The sequence below is a fragment of the Hevea brasiliensis genome, chromosome 14 (assembly GCF_030052815.1).
Source record: "Hevea brasiliensis isolate MT/VB/25A 57/8 chromosome 14, ASM3005281v1, whole genome shotgun sequence".
Lineage (NCBI taxonomy): Eukaryota > Viridiplantae > Streptophyta > Magnoliopsida > Malpighiales > Euphorbiaceae > Hevea > Hevea brasiliensis.
The window spans coordinates 5,668,814-5,681,090 of NC_079506.1; the positions used below are offsets into that span (position 1 = coordinate 5,668,814).

At 30.8% G+C, this 12,277-nt stretch overlaps 1 protein-coding gene across 2 annotated transcripts; it reads right to left on the minus strand.

Annotated features, from left to right (window-relative positions):
- Positions 1-787: 787 nt before the first annotated feature.
- On the minus strand, positions 788-5,354 carry LOC110672405 (putative disease resistance protein RGA3). Of its 2 annotated transcripts, XM_021835190.2 has the most exons (6): positions 2,145-5,354; positions 1,918-2,062; positions 1,664-1,767; positions 1,391-1,549; positions 1,177-1,248; positions 788-1,030 (listed from the first exon to the last, which is right to left on the minus strand). In XM_021835190.2, exons 1-2 carry the CDS (start codon positions 5,223-5,225, stop codon positions 2,054-2,056), a joined length of 3,090 nt encoding a protein of 1,029 aa, XP_021690882.2. In that variant the 5' UTR covers positions 5,226-5,354; the 3' UTR covers positions 788-1,030; positions 1,177-1,248; positions 1,391-1,549; positions 1,664-1,767; positions 1,918-2,053. The 2 variants fall into 2 exon arrangements, with proteins under 2 accessions (XP_021690882.2, XP_057991550.1); XM_058135567.1 differs by having other exon boundaries at positions 1,177-1,549.
- Positions 5,355-12,277: the final 6,923 nt, after the last annotated feature.

Genomic DNA, 12,277 nt, shown 5'->3' on the forward strand with positions numbered 1-12,277 from the left:
ATTAAGAGAAGGAAAGGACAAAACATATGGCCCCATGTATTTATGAGGCATTAAGGGTGAAGAAAAATTCAATACATACTGAATTATTTGAGGGAGACAGAAACAAATCTAAATGGTATGATAGACACTTGATAGGACCTAATGACTTTAAATTACTCATATCCTAAACTTAGAATTATTGTACGAAAATACTATAATTGACTAAAATCCTTTCTCTTTAATTTGAATAGATAAAATCTATCAACTTTCCTTGAAAATTTAAATTTTACCAAAAATTAAAGTTTAAAAGACTGACAGGATATATAGGCAGTGAAATTAATCGGTAAGAGCACCATTTAGTGAAATTAAAGAGGGAAGTTTTGAACTTTTTTCTTTTTTACCTTTAAAATGTTTTAAGACGAAATAAGCTGACACTTTTGCTGCTCCATGCAAAGCGTATCTCCTTGAAGGCCTTGTCGGATGGCCACTGCTATCTATCCCCTTCACTGAAATTATTTTTAATAATTTGTCTAAAAATTATCATAACCAAATAAATACAGAATGGTTTATCACTAAAGCAATTACTAGAAGGCAAGAGTTCATGTGTTAATTAAAACACTAACAGTAACAAGCATTAAAAATAAAAGTAGCCTAACAGAGACTTGGATACCCATAGATTTATATTTGATGTAATGGTTGAATGGTGGAGAAACCACCATTAAAACACTAACAAGCATTAAAGATTTCATCATTATTATTATGTTCAAGCTTAGAAGGAATTTCATACTGGATGAATATGGCACGAGGCTGAATCTTAAAATTAATAGTAACATTGACGAAGAGGAATTCCATGTACCGATGAAATGAATTAGAGGCAGGAAGCTTTGAGGTACACAAGGACAAAAGATGTACACTGATTTCATTTTTGTGATGAAAACATTCTCAAATCACTCATATTTCTGGTCCAAGAAACTATGGGAATATAATCTGTCCTTGATCTCCCATTTCCAGTGTCTATAAGTGACTGCAGGTTATGTATACAGTTAGAACTCTGCAGAAGGGAAAGATGGGAACAATGGTTATTATGTGATACTTTATTCTTCAGAAAAAGCATGCAAATGAAACTATGTTTGCAAAGAAAATTAGAAATGGTATCATGGTAATATAACAAAGGAAATGTTCAAATTTCTTTAATACCTTTGCAATATTTAAGATGAATGTGAGAAGCACTGCAGTAACAATCACCAAATTGCTCAATAATTGATGAGTCTGACACAAAAATCATCCTTGGTTATTTTTCTGTTGCAATCTTAGTTGCAGGAAAATTTGTAACAGGCATTTGATCTCAAAGAGGGTAAGGGGTAAAAGAGGAAAGCATGCACCGGAAGTTTGATTAAGAAGAAAACCCAACTGTCAAAATTGATTCTCCACACATCTGTCAAGGCAAAGACTCTATTCCCAAAATGGTTAACTGCTGAAGATTTGTGAGGGAAGAAAGTTAACCACGGAACCTCCTGCCAATGCGTATTGCATAAACCAAAGTTGCAACCAGAACACTTCCACAGAGATTCTAAAAGTCAAACAATAATGAAATGGTATGAAAATCAGTTTATTGTTCAACTTATTCATGTACTGGAAAATGTTGGAAAGGACAAGAAATAGAACACAAAGAAATATGCCATACCACTAAATATTTTCCGCTTCTAACACATTTGGAATAGCGGCGAGGTTGTAATTGCAGCTCCGGAGTTTCTCATATCTTGTCTTGTTCTATAACCAGCATTCCTTCTACATGAAGAAAATGGAGAGAATAAGTATAAAGCAAAAAAATTCAGATGATCGAATCAAGAAACTACCTTCCGAGTGCCCTTAGCATTAGTGCCAGATATCAATTTATCAATTAGAATTTTCAGAAATGTCGACAAGTGAAATTGGTACCTGCAACTTAATTGTATTTCTTGTGTTTTTACTGCTGTCCACTGCCGATAGAGTCAATGAGTTAGAAGTTCCCCTCCAGAACTTCATACACGTTTTTCAAGAAGGAGGCAGCAATTAATCTTCATAACTTATCATTTCAATTTTCCTGTGCGCAAAGAATCAGAGTGTCATATTTCACATAAAAAATTAAAAAGAAGTTGCCAATTGAAGATAAAAGCACAACTTACAGATGTGGTAGAAGATTTTTCTTCGTCCTCTAGTAGATAGCAGCCCTCCCATTGAATTCTTTTGCAATCAACTTGAACATTTGGGATGTGAGAAATAAAAGGCCAATCCTCACCCTTTTTATCTGCACATCTTTTGCTCAACAGGGGACAACCACTAATTGTCAATTCTCGTAAAGAGGTGAGGGAAAGCATCTCTTGAGGCAGAGATGTTAATCTTGGGCACCTCTTAATCTCTAATTGTTGAAGAGAAGTGAGATTGTGCAGTCCATCTGGAGGGAGAAATTCGAGATCCTTAATGTCCCAAATAATGAGCTTCTTCAATTTAGAGAGAGGAGGAACGATTGAGGAAGAAGAAGAAGAAGTTGATGTTGTGAATATTTGCTGCACAAGTTGCACGCTCACTGGCATCAATACTAATTCTTCATCGAGAGATGGAAACTGAGGGATCAAACTCAAATTAAGGCAACCAAAACAGTGGAATTCAGAAAGACAAGGAAATTGGAGTAGGTCTGGTGATGATATGGTGGTTGAATCATCACTGTCATCTTCATACCTCTTCATTCCTATCAGCTTACGACAAGCACCCAATCTTAGAAACTTGAGGGATGGAAAGAATGATGTTGCCTGTCCCTTAATTTCTATGTATTCTAAATCATTTAATCCCCAAATATCTAACATTTGAAGTGAAGGGAATTGATCCAGCGGTGGGAGATGCTGACATCTGGAATTCCATAACCGAATATTGACAAGATTTGTGAGGGAAGAAACCCAACTTGGAAACCTCCTGCCTGTGTACTTATACACAGTAAACTTTTTAAGATTAGGATGCGGTTCGAGATTTTGGAATGCCATTTCTTCACTTTCAACATTTGCATCATCATCTCGATCCGAAGATAAAGACAATGATTGAAGAAGCGACTTGTCTTTCAAAATAGGATTTATTATCCCATTTTTCACATATCCCAAATTATAAATTTCAAGACTTCCTCTCAAATTGTTGAGGCTATTCAATTCATTTAATCCTCCAACATTCTTTGCCACTGAATTATCTTTTGCCACTACAAACCGTGTCAACGTTCGAAGTGAAGTCAATTGCCCAAGCCCACGTGGCATATGGGTCAAATTCGAACAGCCAACACAATACAAATGCCTAAGATTAATCAGTTTTTTAATATCTTTAGGCAGTTCCTTTAGACTACTACACCATGAGACATTTAGCACTTGCAAATTTTGTAGATTTGTAATAGAATTTGGAAGTGCTACGATTTTCTCATTATGAGAAACATCAAGATATCTCAGATGTTTTAGTTTATTTATGGAATTGGACACTTTTTCAATCTTTGCCCGATTCATATCACACACCCGTAACTCTCTAAAGTTTGGAACAATAACTTTAGAGATTGACAACCTACTTTCACCAGTACTATTAAAAAGAAGCGTTCTCAATTTTAGTGCATTGCTTAATCCAGCAGGAATTTGTTGGGATGAACATAACCGGAAGTAAAATGACACGTGACGGATACTTTTATCCACACTTTTTTCTTTAGAATTTATTATGCAAATGCTCTTCCCAGCAACTGAAGTTGCAAGGTCATGCATCAAATCATGCATTTTGCAACTTTTTATATTGCCAAATTCATCCCTCTCTACTTCCTGAAAAAATGACCTCCACCACAACTCTGTAAAATACTGTAGCCCAATGTCTTCATCACATAGACTTGAATTTGATGACTCAATGAATCCTTGGGCAATCCAAAGATGAATTAATGTTTTCACATCAATCACATAATCTTTGGGAAATAATGCACAATATGCAAAACAATGCTTCAAATGTGATGGCAGATGATCATAACTCAATTGAAGGGTTGGCAAAATGTCATTCTCATTCTGAGCTATTTTTGAAAGATCATTTTCTAAAAAAGGCAACCATTCTCTTTCTGGATCTCTAAAGTATAAAAGACTTGCAATTGTCTTTATTGCAAGGGGAACTCCAACATACTTCTCTATAATCTGCTCTCCGATTTCTTTCACTTTTGGACTCTCTGGCTCTTTCCCCTCGAACACTATTTTCTTAAACAAAGACCAAGACTTATCTACATCTAAGCCCTTTAGAGAATAATGTGTCTTTTTGCCACTAGTTATTGCTGCAACCATTTCGGAACGAGTGGTCACTAAGATCCTACTTCCTCTTGCACCACACGTCAATAATGCCTTTAAATCAGTCCATTTTTGAAGATCTTCATTCCAAACATCATCCAACACTAACAAATATTTCTTTCCCCTGATTTCATCTCGAAGACTTGTTTGCAATTGATCCAATTCAAAGTTTCCGGGTTCCCTTCCAATTGATTTCAATGTCTTTTCTACTACTACTTTTAGATCAAAGACTTCAGAGACACAAACCCACAGCTTCAGCTCAAAATGAGTTTTGACGTTTTCATCGCTAAAAACATATTGAGCTAATGTGGTCTTTCCTAACCCACCAATCCCAACAATGGGAATGACTGAAACATTATCTGCAATATTAGAGTCTAACAAAAGATCTATGATTGCCTTTCTATCATTTTCCCTCCCAATGACTTGTTTCTCATCTACATATGAGATAGTTTGGTTCCTTCCCCTACTATAAAATGACGCCTCTGGACGCTCCACATGTTGAAGTCCATACTTTTTCCTATCTTCGTCAAAGGCATCTAGTCTCTCCCTAATCACCTTAATTTTATGACCCATATTAAAACCATAAACAAGCCGATTCGAAGAAGAAAAGAAAAGGCTTACCTCCTTTGTCATTCTATTTCCAGTCATCACTTGGCGCTGCAAAGCTTCAGTGGCAAAGTCATCTATTAAGTCATCAGCATCATAAACAATTTCTTGAAGCTCTCCAAGCCAATCTTTGACTTGTTCGTTTAGGGCCGCCTTCTTCTCAGCATCAAGAAGTACAGCCCGAATTCTGGAGACTGTGCCTTTGAGTTTCTGAAGCTCATCTTTGACACCCCACCACACTCCAATCTCTTGCAGGGCTCGAGAACCCAGCTTCTTAATGATCTCCCCAGCAATATAAAAGAGTACTCTTTCGGCCATTCTGGGTATTTTCGTTAGGTGTTTTTGAGGTTGTTATAGGATGAAATGTTGCTGTGAAGATGATGGCAAAGCAATGCTAATATTTATAAGACACTCACGGAATGTTATTGCCTTGGAGGTGAAGTCTATGCGAATATGCCATGAGCACAGAAAGTAATTAGGGGGACCAGCGTGTACTTTGGAGCTCACAATTCCTTAATTGTCATGCACTCTACCCTGAAATTCCTTGCTTTCCATGCTCATAAAGATACCTAAAACATTAAAAATCTACTCTACCAAGTCATGAACATCTTCAAGCAAATATTTGCCTTGTAATAAATTTATCTGTTGCCACTATTTAATTAATATATGTTAATCATCTACAATCTTAGGGTTCATATCCCACAGTCTCAGCGTGAAGAATGTACCTTTTTTTTGTACTTGTATTTAACAAATTTTTTAATTGCTAACAAAGTAAAAGATTTTGTACATATCAAATTCAAATGAACTGGCATTATTTTATTTAACATATTTATTATTATTATTGATCAATGAAAATATTTTAAACTTAATCAATAATTAAAGGGAAGTGCTAATTTTATGATAAAAAATTCATTAGTACAATATGAGAAAACTGACCAGTGTGTATCTCATCACAATTTAAAAAATATTATTCTATTTAGTTTCACTCTGTCTTTAAATATATATACAAATAATAGATATGGCTTTGTTTAGAAAAAATCACTTACATGAAAAAAAACTTTAATTAAATTCTCACATAATCAAATTATTTTTGATATGATTTTAATTTCTTTCAAAATGATTTTTTTTTTTTAAGTTGAAATGAATTGAATTCTTTCACCTATTAGGTTTCTAAATATGAGAATTGTCAAAAAAAAAATGAAATCAATTGAGTTAAATTTTTATAAAAATTATAGTTTCCAAATAGGGTGTCAATTATGATAAAGTTATTGTGCAAATAGTTTAGCAGTCATGGTATAGAAAGTCAAAGATTCAAACTTTAATAGTAAGAATTCAATTCAATTAATTTTTTTCATCAATTCTCATGTTTAAAATGAAAGAATTTAATTCTTTTTAATTTAGATTAAATTAATTCTTTTTAATTAATTTAGAGAGAGGAGGACTGATTGAGGAAGAAGAAGAAGAAGAAGATATTGGTGTTGTGAATATTTGCTGCACAAGTTGCAATCTCACTTCCGTCAATTTTAAATATTCATCAAGAGATGGAAACTGAGGGATCCAATTCATATTAGGGCAACGGTAGCAAATGAACCGAGAAAGACAAGGAATTGGAGTAGGTCTGGTGATGATACGGTTTTAAAAACCTAAGAGTTCAAGGCTTCAAGACTCAAGTTACGGTTTTAAAATTGACAATTTCATTTACAGGGGTTTTGTTAAGTTTTGATATTTAGTATAGATGAATGGAGATTTTGATGAAAACTTTTAATAAATTTTAATAATTTGTGTTTTATTTTTGTAAGAGTTAATGTTACAAATAAAAATAAAATTATTGATGCATATTTTATGAAAACAATTTCTTAAAATTTAAAATTTATTATTTTATTTTCAATGGAAAGCGACACTTAAAAAGAAAAATAAATATATAAATAAATAAAGATCGCTCCCAAACATTAATTTTTAGTTTTGTCATTGACTTCAGATGTTGGGCTTTGAATGTGAGAGAATATATTAATATTCTACATGCAATTAGCACTTCTCCTCTCTTTTAAGGGTGAGTTAAACTCGACTAATTTTTTTCAAATTTCTATCAAAATTAAACACTAATCATTTTTTTTTCTTCAATTATTGTGTTAGAAAATTCAATATTGGAATGACGAGCTCCTTTTTCACTATTTAAGTTTTTTTTTTCTTTTCATAAAACCAAATTCTTCATCAACTTTAGAAAAAGAAAAACTTTAGGATCATTATTTTGTCTTTATGTTTGTTGGTAAATTCCTCTCTGTCTCCATGTATTCAAATTTTCTTTTTGTGGAGCACCATTCTTCTGTTTTTCAAAGCATTGGTTTCTACTCCCTCCTCCCTGCCTGCGTCTTCTCATTCTCTTTCGTCTCAACGCCACTAGCCAATATCCACCATCTCATTTTTTTTTTTTTAATTTTATTAAATTTTAAAATTATAAATTTCAAGGTAATATATAGGAGAAAATAAAAATCTAACTGGGTTTATTCCTTCAATTATGACATACCCTATGTATCATCAGCTTTGATATAATAAATCGGAATTATTTTCAAAATCATAAGAAAAGAGAACAAATGATAAGGCCCACACACTTACTACGCCTAAGTAATAATTGCATGTCATTGGGACCAACAATATTAACTAGTCGAACTATTGCGCTAAATGCGAATAATTATTACAATTATATAATTAATATTTTAAATAACGAATACAAAAATATAATTTTATATCATATAATTCAATATTTTATCACTTAAAGGATAAAAAATTAATTTTCATTAAAATGGTATCCTCAACTATTCTTTAAAATGTTGATATTTCGTAAAAAATAAATAAAAAAACTAATTAGGGGGAGATTCTTGAAAATATGAATTTTTTTATTTTATTTTAGCTTTTATATTGATACATAGATTCTTATAATCCAATTATATTATCAATTAGTCTATTACTTATTTTTAATATTTTATAATAGTATTTAAGTGGCAATCAACATCAATTGATTATCCTCGAAAACTATAACTTATAATTTTTGTGTAAATTTTTAATATTTAATGATAAATAGAAAGATAGAAACATTCAATAAAATTAGTCAAATTAATAGTGGGACAATGATGAAAGGTAAATGTGAATTAACGGTGATGATGTGAAAGAAAGTTAAAAAAAGATAATTGAAATGGGCTAGTGTGAAAGCAAGAAAATTAAGTAAAGACCCTGATGATGAAAAGAAACGATAATAATGAACATAAGATAATTAATAAAAGAAAAAAAAGGGGGCCTCCAGCACAAACAAATAAAAGTGCGCAACATGAGGTGATGTATGACTATTTCACAAAATGGCCCAGCTAGGCTCCATGCATCAACAAAAAGAACAATACAAAACACTAAAAAATTATGATGAGATGGAGTAGTTCATACTGAGATCACATTTGGATCCAGTTCCATTATTCCTAACACAAAGAAAAAGTTTTGAGAAATTTTGCAGGTAAATTTTCAATGAAATTCTAAAATAAAGATTTTTTCAACGTAATACAATGAACTCAATAATTGAAAGAGAGTGCGGATATTTTTCTGAAAATTTAAAATTATGAAAGTTTTTCTAATTCAGATAGTGCGGATGATTATTGGTATCGGTTCACAATATTAAATTTTGAATTACCCCCATTAAAAGGGAGGGAGAGTTATCAATAAGAAACTCATTGATAACCACCCAAAGAGAAGCTAAGGGGACTCAAGAAAGAAGAAGAGAGATGATGAAAAGATGAAAGGGAGAGAATTTTGGAAATTGACTATATATTTAAAATTTGTGTAATTTTTTTTATTGTATTTGATTTTTACTTCAATTTTTTAGTTATTTAAATTATATTCAATTCAAAATTGAACAAACCAATTGCAAGGCCTTTATAAAAATTAAGTTGTCATTCTAGACTAGAATAGTTTTTCCTTTTTTTTAAAAAAAATAAAAATAAAAGATGGAGTATTTGATTTAGCCATTCGATGGAAAGCATACTCCACTTAATGGTAATTTACTACTGTTTAACTTCATGATTTTTCTATGGACTCAATTTAGATATTATTAAATTTTAATATCATCGTGAAGAGAAAAACCGAATTTTTTGTCATTGCACTTTTACCCAAATAACAAAACAAAACACCTAGATAAAAAAAAAGAAAAATAAAAAGAAAAAAAAAGATCCTTGCAATGGAGGAAGCAACAAATTGAGGAAATACCAAACCTCACAAAAAGGAGATAAAACTCAATTTATCAATAAGAACAGGCTGATCTGTTTCTAAAGGATATATATAGAATGAGGTAGCTAGGATAGTTTAAATTTTTTTGTCAAATCCATAATTATGTTTGAATGAACTCAAATTTTGAAATAACTTAAATTCAAATGACCCACATAATTAAGGGCTAATTTGTATGATCTAATTTGAATATGATACATTTAAATTGACTTGATCTAATAAAAAATAATTACTAATCAATTTGTTTATTGTGTGAGAAAATTCAATATTGGGATGATGAGCCCCTTTTTTTTCATTATGCAAGTCTTTTTTTCTCCTAAAAGCAGTTTCTTTATCAACTTTAAGCTAAAGCAGATTTGTTAAAGAGAAAAGGAAAAACTTTAGGACCATTATTTTGTCTTTATGTTTGTCGGTAAATTCCTCTCTCTTCCTCCATCCATTCATCAAATTTTCTTTCTGCGCAGCACCATTCTTCTGTTTATCAAAGCATTGTTTTCTACTCCCTCCCTGCCTGCTTCTTCTCATTCTCCTTCGTCTCAACTCCATTAGTCACTTTCATATACTTAACATTTATATGAAATTCACTTTAATTAGTCAATACACAGTTTAAAATTAAATCATAAGAAAAGAGAACAAATGATAAGCCCCACCATACACCTACTACCCCCTTAACAACCAAGTAATAATTGTATTTCTCAATTGAGACCAACAATGTTCACTAGTTGAATTATTGCTCTACATGCAAATAATTATTACAATTATATTTATAGATTATATAATTAATATTTTAATAAAAATAATTTTTTAATAGATACAAAAATATAATTTAATATAATATAATTCAATATTTTACCATTTAAAGGATAAAAAATTAATTTTTATTAAATGATATTCTAAATTATTCTTTATAATGGGAAATATTTCATAAAAAAAAAACTAATTAAAGAAAAATTCTTGAAAATATGAAATACTTTTTTTTTTCAGCTTTTATACATCTTCTTTTATACAGATATATAGATTCTTATCATTCATTTTTACTATTCATTAGTCTTTTAATTATTTTTAATATTTTATAATAGTATTCAAGTGGCAATTGACAACAATTGATTATCTTCGAAAACTATAACTTATAATTTTTATGTAAATTTTTAATATTTAATAATAAATATATAAAAAAAGAAAAATTCAATAAAATTAGTCAAATTAATAGTGGGACAATGAAGAAAGGTAAATGTGAATTAATGGAGATGATTTGAAAGAAAAAATAGAAAGGGTTAGTGTGAATGCAAGAAAATTAATTAAAGACCTTAATAATGAAAAGAAAAGATAATAATGAAGATAAGATTATATATATATGTGGATAAAGGGTTTCCACCACAAACAAACAAAAGTGAGCAACACTAAGTGATGTATGACTATTTCACAAAATGGCCCAGCTAGGCTCCACGACAATAGAAAATAGTAAAAAGTGACATTTGGATCACAAGATGGAGTCGTTCCTACTAAGATCACATTTGGATCCATTTCCATTATATATTTTAGAAATGAGTGAAAAATCAAATCGAACCGTAACACTCTATTTTAGTTCGATCTAGTTTAAATTGATCGGTTTTAATTTTTGATTGATTTTTTAATTTAGACTTGATTTTTAAGTTATTTGGTCTAATTTTGACTTTGGTTTAAACTTAACAACCATTAATCAATGAAATTAAACAATTAATATATATATATATATTTAATTAAATATAATCCATAAATTTCTCATAAAAATAAATCAATTCAAAAATCAATTCGGTTCGATTTGAACATATAAATTACTATTTGGTTCGGTTTAATCGATTTTTTTCTTTCAAAACTAAACCGAACCGAAATAACCGAAATTTTTATAATGTAAAACCGAACAGAACCGATTAAATTTTAAAACCGAACTGATTGAACAGAATTAACTCGGTTCAGTTCAATTTTTTGATTTGAACCGAAATATGCTCAGCCCTACTTTAAGGATCATTCAAAAGCAAACAAGTTCCAAGTGCCAGAAGTTGTGAAATTCTCTGCCCAAATTGCATATAGTGAACCCAAGTTATGACAAAACCAAAATCGATTGTGCCGCAGGTTGTGTAATATTCTGCCCAAATTGCGCCAAGTGAACATAAGCTACGACACAACCAAAAATGATTGTGCTGCAGGTTGTGAAATCTGCTGCCCAAATTTGACAAAATAACACATACCTGAAAAATTGAAACAAATTAGATTTCAAGTGATTAGACCTTCATAACATGAATTCTAATTGTTAAACCTGCTATGTTCATCAAATACTCATTAAAAAAAAAAATTCAAAGCACCAATTCACACATCTACATTCAAATAATTTTCTTTTTAAACCAAGATGACAAAGTGAGGAAAAAACTTCCTCTTAAAATTAACAAAAAGAGTAATGAGTCCTGCAAAATCCAGCAGCAAATATTCAACAATAGAAAGATGAAAAGTATAAGTGAACAAATTTAAAACTAAAATTTAAAGTTGAAATTTAAAACTAGAACTAAAACATAATTTTTAATGCTCATTTGCTTGCAATGAATTATATCCCATCTGCATAAGAAAATTAGAACAATGTCAAACTCTGAATAAAGAGTATAGAAAAACTTAAAATAAATATATGAAAGAAATAAAGAATCAATGAAAAATTATGGGTTATACCCAGAAATGCTAAGTTTAGGTCTTTAGCTTGACCTCACTTAATCAAAATTTTATGGAGAATGAGAGAGATAGCAGGTTGCTATCTTCTCAATTGGCTCACCAACTGAATAATGCCTTAACTTTTGCCCATTTACCTTGAAATTACTAGATTTTTAACCAAAATTTCCACAGCACCATGAGGGAAAATTTTCACAACTTTAAATGGACCTGACCACCTTGATTTTAATTTTCCTGGGAAAAATTTCAACCTTGAATTGAATAAGAGCACCAAATCTCATTCTTTAAAGTCCTTTTTCTTAATATGCTTATCATGCTATTTTTTAGTTCTTCCTTTATAAATCCTAGCATTTTCATAAGCATCAAGTCTCAATTCTTCTAACTCATCAAGTTGGAAAAATCTTTTGTGTCCA